Source organism: Fundulus heteroclitus, chromosome 12 (assembly GCF_011125445.2).
Source record: "Fundulus heteroclitus isolate FHET01 chromosome 12, MU-UCD_Fhet_4.1, whole genome shotgun sequence".
NCBI lineage: Eukaryota > Metazoa > Chordata > Actinopteri > Cyprinodontiformes > Fundulidae > Fundulus > Fundulus heteroclitus.
In genome coordinates, this window is record NC_046372.1 from 38,710,806 (window position 1) to 38,725,100 (window position 14,295).

Sequence of the window (14,295 nt, forward strand, 5' to 3'; positions counted from 1 at the left end):
GGCTCTGTCACTGTCCACTTTTTGGAACAAAATACATTTTACCCGTGTTTCTTAAAGCTACAGACCGCTCATATAACAAAGGCCACAACGTTGGTCTCTGTCTTTGCTGAAACAGAACTTTTATGGTCCTGTCCTCGTCCTTCAGCAGCTGCAGCCCTCAGCCCTGGCTGCCGCTGGCCTGAACCATGCAGTGTAAAACCTTAATTTCAATGTGAGTGAAAACCGTGTGTAAAGGAACTGCAGCTTTCACTGTCGACTGTACAGGTCACTTATTTTTCTATCGAACAATTTCAGCATAATTACAGCCCAAGTATTCCCTTTCATAACCTTACATGTACGTAAAAATAAAATCAGAATCTGATAAATCTGGCCGTGTGCTGAAAGGATCCTTAATCTAACCAAACATATTCAGAGGGTTGATCAAAACAAATCACTTATTTCTGCAAAGCTACAACAACAACGCGTGATAAACAGACATTCGAAAGAATACCAGTCATGCAGTAAATATAATTTGTTGACATAGTTTCTCCATTTACAGCCAGTTTTCCAGAAGGAGAGGAAGAATTCGAATGATCCAACTCTACCCCATGTGGCAGAGATTCAGATCACATTGAGTTCAGCTCAACTAGCCTTATTCCTCCTCACCTTCCAGGCCTGGCTAGGAGAGCATTGATCAGAGAAGCAGCCAAGAGGCCCAGAGTAACTGTGGAGGAGCTGCAGAGAGCTACAGCTCAGGACGGAGAATATGTTGGATGACAACAGTTGCGCAATAAAGATGCTCTTCATCTAATGTACCTGAAATTGAGGTATTTTGCTTATGCAAAAATTAGTAAAGATTTAACACTCTGGACATGCAAAGCTGGGACAGATATACCCTAAAAGTCTTGCTGCTGCTACAATTGCAGTGATTGTATTCACTCTGGGGGGCTGAATACAAATGAATGAAACTTTCAAATAAGTATTTGTTAAAAAAACAAACAAAAAAAAAACAATAAGTATGATTTTCATATCTCTTCACAAATGTGCTGTATGTTTGTTTGGTGTATCACATAAAATACCAATAAAATACATTAGAACATGTGATTACGTCACTAAATGTGGAAAAGTTTAAAGGATCATGCATGGAAAAAGTGCTGGAGGCATGTGTTTTATGTCATCCATGTCAGAGCCCTAAACACAAATAGAAACTACTTTAACAAACAAGCTCTGTTCAGAATCATGACATGTTCTATCTACCAAAAATAGTTTCTGTGTGTTTTAGTCATAAATCCTCTGATGTGGTTTAGGTACAGAGGATATTTGTGGGAACTCCCCAGATGTCAGTTATTTACCCAGCTGTGATGAGCCCTTGAAAAATTATTACGCAACAGACCAGAAAAAAAAAAAAAAAAAACACATAGCTGAGAGACTTCATAGACCAAAGAGAAAAATAACTAATATTGGAGGAATTTCTGGGGACAACGGTGACTCCCACCATGCTGGCTGGAAGGGGCAACACTAGGCCAATAAAATGTGGAAAAGTCCTGAGATGAGATCAGGATGTATGAGACATAAAAAAAAGACAAATTAATCACAGCAAACAACAGAAGACAAAAACATTGTAAAACTAAGGATGTCAAGAAAGTAGAAGAGGTGCAAATATGCAGCAGGGACATCAGTCCAACATTTCTCTCAGTACATACATTTCTGAGAGGGATATTGACTAGAAATGTGCTCCAGGTGGAGGTAACCACAGAGCGATCTATACATCCAAAGAAATCAAAACAAGCAAATCCATAAATTAGGTTGTGTGTAAGGGGTAGAGTTCTGAGAATGCGATATTCAAGCCAGACAGAATTATGTTTAAAAAGTTTATTGAAAACATGAGTAGTGGTTGACGAGGCAGGCAGAACCAGACCTGAACAGACGCTGCAGGTTGAACCAGACACGAACAGGAACGGACCAGAAGTTGTGAGGTGATGCAGACTTGACCTGAAGTAGCAAATACTTCCCAGTGATGCAGAGCGCAGCAAAAAAGAGTCTAGGCAGAGCACACAAGCATCAGTAAAACAGACTAGATAGAGTGGGCTGGGCGAGAGCAGGTCCAAGGAATAGTCAGGCAGGGCGGCTAGAAGATAAGGAAACAGCTGCAGGCAACGGGACAAGGTGAGACATTCTGGCAATGAGTGGAAGAATGAGGCAGGTATATGTGGGCAGGGGGACAGGTGAGCAGAGATTACACTAATTGACTGCAGCAGGTGGAGCTGATCAGGTGCACAGCGGTGGCTGGTAGATGACTGAACCGAGACAATGATGGCTGATGGCAGAGGGTGGACTGAGCTGATTGGATGAAAACTGATTGGATGAAAACCGATGGCACAATCAATGCAGAACAGTGCAAACAAAACAAACAAAAACCTAAATCATGGCATCGTGCGTCATAAAATGGAGGGAAACGGGCAATAGAACTGAAATTTATGAATAAATGACTGAAATGTATTGAATACTTAGTAGAAATTGGTCATTTCTTTATGTCTTTATTTAAGGATCCCCATCGCTTCACTACCACAGAAAGGACCGTTCCTCCTGGGGTCCATTCTCATTCTAAAAACATCAGAGAGTATAAAAACAAACAGTTCATCACATCCATTAACTGGCCAAGCAGCACGATGTGCTGAAAACCAGGACAACGGCACAACGTTCCCACCTCCAGACCACACTGCTGGTGCTTTTGGAGCCACTTCCGGTGGCAATTCTCCTCCAAACATGTTGTGTGCAGCGACAAGCAAAGAGGTCGGCTTGGTCCCGTCTGAGCAGATGATGTTCTGCCAGCGTTTCATTGGCCTGTTCATCTGTTCTGAAGTGAACGTTAAACAAGCCTCATGTTGCTTCGTCGTCAGCAGTGAAGTCTTGTGCATCTATCATTTATTACTTTCTTTTTTACAGAGAAAATGCACTTTCTCATTCCTGACAAAGCTCTGTGTGAGTGCTCACTATGTCGCTGACAACTCTTCTGATTTTTTTTTTTTTACTTCTCAGCCAGAACCTTTATGAGGAATACCTGCTGGTGGCTGCTTCCATGCTGATAATGATAATGGCCCCAACGATGCTCAATGGAAAACGTAGAAGTTTAGTAATCCACCAGTAGGTAATCCACCGATAGAGCAGCAGCTGCTGCTTGACCAAACCCTTCTAAAGAATTATTGCCAAAAAGCAGAAACTTGGAGGTGAATCTGTAGCTGCCGGGAAATGAAGGCTCCAAGTTGTCCTTTTTTTTTCAAAAAGGGGAATACAGGATTCCTGGAATGAGCAGGTACCTGACCACAGGCCAGTGAAGCGTGGATTTTAGAGAGCACATTGGGACCGGTACACTGAAAGATGTTTTTTTAACAAGGTTGCAGGCATAAAGTCCAGAGAGCAAGAGTTGGTTAATTTGTACCAACTTTTGTGGCAAGCTCAATCATAGACACTCTTTCAAAGCAGTCTGACAACAACTATAAATGCCAGTGCAAATTCTCAGTTATCAGGGTCATCGCAACAGCAAACAGGCTTAAATCGGAGGCAGCCGGACTTTCGCTCAGTTCTTTCTGAAAACGTTTCAACACCTAACCAAGAGTCTTTGTCAGTTCTGGTGGCTCACACTTGAGCAACCTGTAGATATCTGTATTATTGGACGTAAATCGGTGGATGTTATTTGCAGAATTGTGTTCCAAATAGTGAGAGATGTTTGGTGGTTTCTAGGGATTCCACACTGCTATTAGCCTCTTTTATTCACGTATCCAATACTTATTCCCATTTTCCCTGCATGTTATTATGATTTACAAAGTGCTTTTTTTCAATACTTATCTTCCCCACCGTAAAAAAGACCTAGAAACAGAAAAGAAAAAAACTTTTGGATATTTTTAGAATATATAGTCAAAATTATTTGCTCATCTCATCTGCCTTCACACACATATGAACGTTCTTAATCCATGGGATTTAATATGGCGTCGGTCAAGCCTCTTCAGCTACAATAGATTCATCTCTTGCGAGAAGGCTTTCTACGAGGTTAAAGTTTGAGTGTGTTTATGGGAAATGTTGACAATTCTTACATTTATGAGATCAGACACTGATTTTGGACAAGAAGACTTGGCTTGGGGTCTCTGGTGTTCTACCCGACAGAGGCAAACCAAACTCCACGAATGGTTCTCAATAAACTGAGCATGGTCGTCCAAAAATGTCTCGGTATGCAGGAGCATCCAGAATTTCTTTCACTGGGACTCAGGAGCTCAGGAAGAGTCGTTCCCCAGGCAACAGCCAGATCCCTATTCGTCCATCGTATTGCCAGACAGAGAGACATGATGTCACTCAAGAGAACATGTCTTCACTGCTTTACACCGGTGGTTTTCAGCCCTGGTCCTCAGGAGGCCAGGCTATCATTTAATTCAGGTGTGCCAGAGCAGAGACACCTGTACAACATGTAGGACACTGGGACCAGGGTTGAAAACCAACGCTTTACACCACTGCACCCTGTGCTTGGTGATGCAAGACCTGGACGAGGCTGCCATCCAGGTCTTACTCATTCCATAAAGCCACTTAGACTTAGACGTGACCTACCTCTCTGCAGCTAAGTTGTTGTCTCCAATCACTTTGTCATAATACCACTACAGTTGACTGTGGAATATTTAGTAAGGAATGCACTTTTTGCACATTTGGCTGAACTTTCTTTTTGTCTCACTAATGCTTCTAGAAGCGGTCTGAATAGTGCACCTGAATTGGTCTGGAGGCGTAATCGGATGCCTATAGCAGCGTGCCATATCTCTCTGGTTTTATTGGGACCGATGGTTCGTTCACAGTTGCTTGTTGGCAGGGGCGGTTCTAGACAGGGGCCAACAGGGGCCTGTGCCCCTGTAGAACTGGTCCTGGCCCCTGTTATGGCCCCTGTACTAAAAACATGATATTAAATTTCTTAGGATGATAAATGCTGACAAAGACACCGTGACTGACTGGTCATTTTGATCAGTTGTATTTTTTTTTGTTTGTTTGTTTATGTTTTTACCCAATAATAAAATAGCAAAAAAATTAAAAAATAAATATAATAATAATAAAAAAATGAAGCTGTTTCACGTTAAGCTCCCGCTGTATTGAGAAAAGATCAGGGGTCTGCAACCTGCTGTTCCAGAGCCACAATTGGTTCTTTGGCTTACTTAATATATTAAACGATGAAACGTTGACCTGTTTAGGCTTTTTTTCCCCAATCTTTTGTTCTGTGCCCCTGTTAAAGAACACTGGCCCCATCCTGGCCCCCCTGCTAAATTTGATCTAGAACCCCCACTGCTTGTTGGTCACCCTGTGACCTTCCAATCAGAGCCCACATGTTAATAGATTTCCTCTCCTCAGGGATGTCGTGACTCCACACACGTAATCCACCCAAAAGGAACACAGTGAGACCGACCAGTCCGAGCAAGAAAAATCTTGAACTGTATACACCTCCCACTTTGGTTATCTGACTTCTCTTAGTGCTGCTGAGCAAACTGCCACGGGCTCCACATCCTTTTGACTGTTGCCATGAACATGAAGGCTTTTCTGCTGCTTCTCGCCGGTGAGCCTACAAAACTCATCTTTATGTAATGTTAAGAACAAGTCTTTTTCAAACAGTTTTCTTGGCTTAACCTGTCCATCTCACATGCCTTCCAGCATGTATGGTCAGCGGAGGACATCTTCCCATCGCCGTGTGGCAGTTTGGGGAGATGATCACCTGTGCCCAGCCTGGCGTTAATCCTCTGGCGTACAACGAGTACGGCTGCTGGTGCGGCTTGGGCGGAGGTGGAACACCTGTGGACGATGTGGACAGGTAGGATGCAATGTGGTTGGTTGTTGCTTTTTTTTTTTTTTCATGGAAGAAAACGAACCATTCAATGCACGCACTCTTTCGTTGCATTTTTAGATGCTGTGAAGTCCATGATAAATGCTATCAAAGCAGCAGAAAGATTCCGGGATGTGAGGGTATTTTTGACCTGCCCCACATTATCGCTTATGATTTCAGCTGCTCAAACAAACAGGTGCATTGCTCAGGTAAGGCCAACGGCGAGTGAGGATGTAAGTCTAAATCTATACTTCTCTCACTGATATCTCGCTTTCTTCATAGAACTGTCCTTCGTGTTCTAGATTAAAGAACATAAAACGGCTGCCACAAATCCAATAAATGGTGTGAAATGTTGAAATTTATTGGGCATATGTTGGTGCTAGCAAATGAGAAGACCATTACTTTGGCCATAAATATGCCTTGTTGGTTTTCACTAACAGTGTGCAACCATACAGTACCATACAGGGCAAAGCTGTATTTTTAGCTTCCTGTATAGAGACTTTGAGTTTGAATGATATAGATTTATTGGCCAATCAAGATAACGTCCTTTCTCCTGTATTTTATCAACAGGGTACCCTGCAAAGGTTTTCAACATTTTTATTTATTTTTTGCCAAAAGAAATCTGAAAAGCTTGGCTGGTGTAAATATTTAGCTCCTTTTACTCCAACACCTCTACAGAAAGTCTAGGGCAACAGCTTTATAATTGAATCTCAGTGTAAATCCTTCAGTTCTGTAAAAGGTCCGAAAGGTTTGCTAGAGAAAATTAAGGAAATAAAAGCATCATGAAGACCAAAGAACACATCGGCCAGGTCAGGGATGGATGATAGACACACGGCCCAGTCCATAATCTGTAAATGGAATGGGTATGCCTTTTTTTCAGCAGGCACATGGAAGCTGGTCAGAACTGATATGGAGACAAAGGTAAATACAGGACCATCCTGGAAGAAAAAAAAAAATGTTAAGAGGCAGCAATGACCTGAGGCTGGGGCGGAGGTTCACCCTCCAGCAGCAGAATGTCCCCAAACATACAGAAAGAACAACAGGACGGTTTGAATCAAAGCAGGTTCATATGGTTTAATGTCCTAGTCAAAGTCCAGACCTAAATCCAGTTGAGATTCAGTGGAGAGGCTTGAAAATTGCCGAAGGATGCTCTCCATCCAATCTGTCTGAACTCGAGTTATTTCGGAAAGTATTAAGATTTGCATATGTAGATTTTAAAGCTGGAACAGATAGACCCCAGGAGACTTATAGCTGGAATTCCACTAAAAGGTGTTTCTACAAAGTAATGATTCAAAGGAGCCGTACACAAAGACGTGCATTTTTCAGACTTCTGTTAGTCAACCACACAACATTTTCCTTTCACGCCGCTTATGAACTGCTGTGTGTCGGTGTAGTTTGCAGCTGTAATGTGAAAAAATTTATGGAGTGGGAATACTTTTGCTAAGCATTGTAAGCCCTCCCTTTTTCCTCCTATGCAGCCTTTCAATATTTAGGAGGATTTCATGCCTTTTTCCCCCCACACACATTTTCTCTCTTTGCAGCAACCAACGACAAGTGCCAGGCTGCGGTGTGTGAGTGCGACCGTGTGGCGGCTCACTGCTTTGCCCGGCACACGTACAACCCTGACAACAAGTATCTGGATCCTAAATTCTGCTCCACATGACAACAAGCACCTGGATCCTGAGCTCTTGGTCGGCTGAGTCACATCGCAGCCAGAGCGCACAATGTATAACACAGCTGACTTCCACGTCTAATGCCTTTTTGGGAAGCCATTATAAAATTATGGATGTTTTACTCTGATTTTTCTGAAGGAAATCAGTTGAATAAACTGTGTCTACTCATGCTTGGAGAGGTTCTGTTATTACAGTTTTGATGGTACAAGATCCATTTTGCACACAATGTAACAGAAGACCGCTTAGATTAATGAAGCCAAAGCATCAGGTTCTGGCTTTATTGAAGCACAACTAAAAAAGTATTTATATTTTAAGTTTGTTTATATGAAACATAATTGGAAATGTGAACAGTAGTCAAGTTGTGTTGAAACACATGAATTTAATTCTTCAGCTGAGGTGGCCTAAAGTGGTCAGAAACATGCAAAAACCAATGTAAGACCTTTCAGACAACTGGGGAAAGGAATTAAGTCTCAAAGTGTAACCATTTCTAAATCTATTTTTCCATACTTACATGGAAAATACTTTAATCAAATTCCATATTAACCCCCCCATTTGCTAGGAGTATTGTAATTTTATAGATTCCTGTGCAACCAGATTGTCTCCCAGTGCCAAATTATAGACAAAACCCAGCAAAGTCAAGCAAAGTGGGAATAAAATAATTTGAATCATGCAGATTATGTGACAAGGAAACTTTGACTTTTCTCAACAAGATTGATTTATTCACAAACTGACGTTAGGAAACATTTCTGAAGTGACATTAAACAAAAACAACTCGGTATTAACAGGCTGATAAAATAAAAGATCATCAGATAAAAAGATCAGAACAACGGATTCTCAGAACGCTTCGTTATAAATGTTGGTCCTGTTTCCAATAAACATTGCAAGTAGCAGCTGTGGAGAACATCTGCTTGTTCTCATCTGAAAGAAAGGAGCTTGGCTGTGACCTCTGCTGGTTATATGGGCTTGTACAGGAGAGTGGTCACGTACTTCTTCTTGTATCGGTGAGTCGCGCTGAGAACCATCACCCCATCCTGAAACACAGACGTAAAGAGATCTTTCACACACTGAGGGTCTCCTGTGGTCACAATCTGCGCTGCAGGGTTTCTTTTGGGTTATGATCCAAACGTGAACCCAAATTTACAGGATGTCAGCTTTCATATACCTACTACTAACATTTTACACGCCTACCAGTTATGTGATTGCATAATCCGGTCGATCAAATAACCATAACTGTAGATGTTGAGTGTTCAGGTATATATATTTTCAGCCTGTTACCTTGATGGAGAGGGCGTACAGGTGATTGAGCATGACGTGGTTGGGCTCTGGAAGCAGTGTCGGGTCACACTGAAGGAAGATTCAAAAGCAATAATGTGTTTTTCCTTAATCACAAGAGCTAGATTCTTACAAAGCGTGCAACTTCCAAGCAAGGACTTGCATCAGCTGTGGACTTACAGAGACCCCCGTGTCTTTGTTGAGCAGCACTTGGAGCAGGTGGGGCGGCAAGATGGGAGGCTGCTTGATCTTCTCTTCTGGCTTGATGAGATATCCGTCCTGTTGGTAGGGCCCGGGCGGGGAACTGGACAAGTCTGACCAACAATGATCACATTAGTTAGCAAAGCTGAAAACTATTGACAGTCAAGGTTTCCAAGCATGACGATTTGTTCAAACTAAAGATGCACTGATCAGAGTTTTGTGGCTGACTTTTGATTTTTATAAATTTGATGTGCTGATACAGATTTCACCTGATTCAAATTTGTCTTTAGCAGCTAAAATATATTATATATTTACATATCAATTTAAAAAAAAAAAACTACCATATTACACTGTAACTAGCATCTTGTATTAGCAATTAGCATTGTTGGTGTAAGCGTCAGCCCGTGTGTACTCGCAATATTGCCTCTTAAATTTCCTAAAGACCAGCTTTGCATGAGAGACAGAGGTCTAAAGTTTAAAAGGACAAAACAGAGCAACTTTGCTCTCATATGTCCATGCCTTGCTGTAATCTGCTGAAAGCACCGCTCTCTCCCCACCTGACTAAACGCAGACATGTCTGGACGTTACACATGAAATACAGTTTCATTCCAATTGGGCTGAAATTCACCTCATTTTAGTTTTTAAGTGTTTTTACACTTTACTGACAGTGAAGAAAGCTCACTTTGATTTTTTTCATCCCCTTCAGTAACAAGAGTGATATTTTATACTTCAACTGGCTGCAAATATAGCCCTATTTGTACGGGACTAGTTTTACCAAGGGACCTCATGTAATAAATAAATTATCCCCCTATGTCAGCTTTTTACATGGCGCATTGGCACGGGATAACCAAAGCCTGGGATGTGCAGAAATCTACGGACATCTCTGCTGCTTATTGCACATGTGAGCGGCTGTGTAATGGAAGCAGTGCAGCCAACAGCCACTTACAAGCGTCTCTGGGCTCTCTTTTTTTCTAAAGTCGCTAATAGATGTGCCGGCGCTTATTTGGGCTAGTCTTTTTTCTCTAACAGAACCCCTTCCCCGGTCTATTGCACTGTGCAACAGGAGATAATATTTGCATTTATACAGTATAGAAACGGGCTCTGTATTACTGAGTGAGGGGTTGCTCACTGGGCTTGTTTTCTGAGGGGGTTTTGCTGGGCCGGGACCCAAGGTTTTCTAAACACTCCAATGCAGCCTCCATTCTTCACCAAACGCAAATACGCTCAGGTAACAAAAAATCTGCCTATTCACGTATCAGATTCCGCCCATTTGCCCAAATCACAGAGATGCCTATTCGCATAGGAGTAGTATCATCACATGACCTCGGAGTTCAGCAAAATACAGGAGGTAATTTGTAGGGGAATTTTTACTTTAAAAATTACAGACATGGCGCATTCGCATGGGATTAAAAACACAGACAAACTCTGTAATCATTACAAATCACATGTGAATAGGGCTAATGTTGCTATCCTGGATTTAGGGCAGCACAATAAATTGCATTTGCGATATAATCGCAATTTTAAAAAACACAGTTTCCAAATCTCAGAGGTCTGCGATTGTTGGCTATGTAACAATTAATAGATCAGACGTGTCCTTTAGGTGTCGGTAATATGTTTAAAGTGGGATAGCCTCCACATGGTAGGGAAAAAGTTGCAGCAATGAGGTAATCTAATTTTATTATTAGTTTATATAGAGTTTATATAACCATACTTTTTTAATCAGAAACTTTCAGGAATCTCACCATAGCATTAAGTACTGGTCAAACTGTTTAATACATAGACGTGTTTGGTGGTTGCACTTTAGGTTCAACAAGGATTGATGTCCAACAAGCTATTCTATTCAATAATAATAATAATCTGATTAATAAAAACATTTACATTTCTTGTTTTAATATAGTCCTTGTTTACAAACATCTTGATCTACAGGCCAGTTTTGTTGCTTGTGGTTAATGCAGAGAAAAGTCTACACTAAATCACGATTGTGGTTGAAATATATCGCAGTTTTGCTTTTTGGCAAAATCGTACAGCCCCAGCTGGATTGCACTGGCAAAGATCGGATCGCTACGTTTCTGGCGGGGGAGGGCCAGCCAAAATGAAAATCTGGTGATTCCACTCTCCGGTCTAACCTCAGATCAAATGTTCCGTTTCAAAAACCACAGAGCTTTTTGTGACGTCTGAGCTCGCGGACTGAACTTCAATGATGTAGTTGCCGTTTACCAGACATGTCTGCCGAATCCTGCGAGTCGATCTTGAGGGCATCGAAGACTTCGAAGTCAGTCGGGTTCACCTGTATGGTGTTGTTGACGGTGCCGGTCTTGGTTGTTATCACGGGCTGTTGGAGCACAATCAGAGCTTTGGTACAAGAGTTTGGGAGAACAGACAAGACTTATACATGATGAAATGAAATAAGTCCAGTAGGTGGATACCCAGAGCCTCCAGCCCCTACTCACCCCGGTCGGATCCAAAGTCCACTGCCCATCAACGCAGAACTTGTACTGGTGCTCCCCCTCAGGTAGGTCCACAATAGCCACAAAGTTATTCTGACTGTGTTAGAGAACCATAAACAATCAGCTCAGTTATATGAGAAGATCTAAAAAAGCTTAAATCCAAGTTTAGCTACCTTCTGTTCAGGGGGATTTTAGTGGCCCAGTTGTTAAAAGAACCAGACACAAAGACCTCCTTGGCCGACCCCGCCCATCTGAACACCGTCGGCCGGGCCTGCGTTGGGTCCTTACTGTCGCAGTCCAGGTCCTGCTGCCAGGCCAGAAACTCTTGGATGTCTGGTGAAGCCTGGGAAAGACATCAAAGTGCAAGGCTGACGTTAATGAGGGGCAACACTGAACACTTCCTGTCTGGACACCCAGCTGAGATCAAACAGGTTTCCTAACCATTTTCTCTGGACGCCTCTCTGCAGTTACAAAACTTGGCTTAATGCATTTCCCCCCAAGAACCTTTCTTCAACACTAAACCACCCTGAAAGCAGGCAAAAGGTGGTACAACATAAATGGTTCCTCTCACCGCTACAGACAAAGACAGCTTAAATCCTCTGAGTAAACTCAAAGATCAACCTGCAGAGTCAAAACAGCAGTCGCCATCATTTCAGCGACGCTCTGCTGTAACGCTACATGGATGCTGCCTGACCTACGGGGGTTTAGTTAGTTACACTGCACCCCATTGCATACTATTAGGAAAATATTCTACTAGCCAACCAGGATTGAATGCATGGCCTCTAAAATGTATTAGTTACATTACTGGTTTTATTACTGCCAAAAACAATTACTAGAATGGGAAACAAAAATCTAATAAATTGAACTGAATTAATGACGGGTCTTTCCGCTCAGATTGCCGGTTTTAATTTTAGTTTTTGTTTGCCTGATAATACTCCATATACGTGTTAATTATTTTCCATTTACAATAACAAACGAGACGGGACGATTCCAACACATTTTTCCAAGTCCAAGTCCAAATTCCATACCGTCATTTTTAGCCATTTTTTTTTTAAATCGTAATAAACTTTAAACTTTTCTGTGAATGTATGGCAGCTTTCAGGCTTTACATCAGCACAAACAACAGGCTGGGTGGATGACTGGGTGCAACTTTTAGACAACAGGATAGGGAGGGAAAGTCTGGAAATGCAAATTTTCCCCCACATACTCTCAATTCCAGTATGGGAAATATTACAATAAAGTTACACACTTTAAATTCCTGATTTGATTCCTCTTGGTTTGAAAAGAATGTATAACAGCTGCAGCAACAAAACTGAAATCCCATGTTTTCATGTCACCGATTTGACGTTTTATTGCATGTATGGAGCGGCCATATTGTTCTTATATATACACACACAGCTGCTTTTAATGTACTTCTTTTTTCTTTTTTTTTACTTTTTTGTCGGGGTTTGTTTTTGTTTTTAGAAAGCAACATTCTCCATTTGCGCACATCTGGCTTGATGCCCGCATTCCTCCGTGGTCGCTGGTGTGTGCGGTGCTGGACCGGAGATCTGGAGGTGTACCTTCGGGTCGTCTCTGTGGAACAGCTCCGCGTCGTCCGTGCTGTCCATCATGATGTTGGGCCGAGCCTCCTTCCCGCCGGACTGCCCATCTCTGAGGGACCTCTCGCTGCTGGAGCGATCGCTGCTGCTGTTGCCCATCCTGAGCCTCAGCCTGTCCGCATCAAGCACTGAAAGAGAGAGAGAGCCGCTGCTCACCTGAGCCACGCAGACCAGCACAACTACATGACAGATGGGAGGCCAACAGGAGAAGAAGAACCCACCGAAATGGTCGCGCGCGGCGGGGCGTGGGGGTCGTCCGGTCTGCTGGAGTGTGACGGGACGGCGCGAGGCTGCTTTAAAGCAGCGCAGACATGTGTTTGTGCTTCCAGCCCCGAACAAAGGTCCCGAGTCAATGTTTAGTCGCCGTTTCCGTCTTCGAAGCGGACAAGTTTCTGACAGAACAGGCGAAACTCTCAGAGAAAACGATTAAATAAAGACGAGCGGTCGCGCTGTTAAAATATATTCCCCTGCTTTTCTATTTTCTTCTCCTTGTTTGCAGTTGCCTTGTCCTGCTGTTTCGCCTGTTTTCGCCATTCGGAGGAAACTTGAGTGTGTGTGTCTGTGAGGGAGAACACACCTCTTCCGCCTCCATGCCTTCCTCTGTCTCTGGCGGGGAGGAGGAGGAGGAGCGCTTAACCCTTCCTCCTCCGCAGCTTGTCAATGAGCTGTTTTTATGGCTGGTGTCACAAACTTGGTACGTTGGAAATACTCAAACCCTAACCAAAACCAGGAGAATCCAGACATATTGCTACATTGTTTTTGGTCCCGAGCTCTCTCGCCTCTCTAAGTTTTCAAATGAACTGAGTGCAGCATTTATTTTTCAGCCGCTAAAGATGGCGGCTCTTGTTATGTGAAAAGAAACGTGTTGATGTTTTTTTTTTATTATTATCAAAAGCATGATTAAAAACTGTTTATCTCACAAAGTACATTTCCAGCGCCGTGTACTGTCATTTTGGACACAGTTTTATTGGCGTGTTTTCCTGTGTTTAGCTGTAAATAATGGTTGTTAGTGGGGCTGGGCCCGGCCTAAAGACAATGTCTCCATCATGTGGTGCAGCTTGAAGAAGAGCCGCTGTTCCTCCGCATTGAAAGGTGTGGGTCGAGGCATCTGATTGGTGGCCTCATGGGCGCCACCTGCTGGAGGGCTTCTACTGCGCGCCATTTGCCCTTGGTATCTGGAATTTCCGACCCCCAAGTCGAATGTTTCAACTGGAACGGCCCCTAAAGTCGGACAGTCGGTGCAGCAGGATCGTACCACGTTCTTAATGGCTACTTAT

At 42.8% G+C, this 14,295-nt stretch overlaps 2 protein-coding genes across 3 annotated transcripts; one reads left to right on the forward strand and one right to left on the reverse strand.

Annotated features, from left to right (window-relative positions):
• Positions 1-5,382: 5,382 nt before the first annotated feature.
• LOC118565035 (phospholipase A2-like) lies at positions 5,383-7,666 on the forward strand. 2 transcript variants are annotated; one of them, XM_036144581.1, is made up of 4 exons: positions 5,383-5,560; positions 5,656-5,812; positions 5,906-6,033; positions 7,363-7,666. In XM_036144581.1, exons 1-4 carry the CDS (start codon positions 5,527-5,529, stop codon positions 7,485-7,487), a joined length of 444 nt encoding a protein of 147 aa, XP_036000474.1. In that variant the 5' UTR covers positions 5,383-5,526; the 3' UTR covers positions 7,488-7,666. The 2 variants fall into 2 exon arrangements, with proteins under 2 accessions (XP_036000474.1, XP_036000475.1); XM_036144582.1 differs by having other exon boundaries at positions 5,396-5,560; positions 7,366-7,666.
• Positions 7,667-8,188: 522 nt separating this feature from the next.
• Positions 8,189-13,637, reverse strand: prkab1b (protein kinase, AMP-activated, beta 1 non-catalytic subunit, b). Its single transcript, XM_012852101.3, has 8 exons — positions 13,240-13,637; positions 12,980-13,146; positions 11,591-11,760; positions 11,421-11,514; positions 11,188-11,302; positions 8,950-9,083; positions 8,773-8,841; positions 8,189-8,528 (listed from the first exon to the last, which is right to left on the reverse strand). The coding sequence occupies exons 2-8, from the start codon at positions 13,115-13,117 to the stop codon at positions 8,451-8,453; spliced, it is 798 nt and encodes a 265-aa protein (XP_012707555.2). The 5' UTR covers positions 13,118-13,146; positions 13,240-13,637; the 3' UTR covers positions 8,189-8,450.
• Positions 13,638-14,295: the final 658 nt, after the last annotated feature.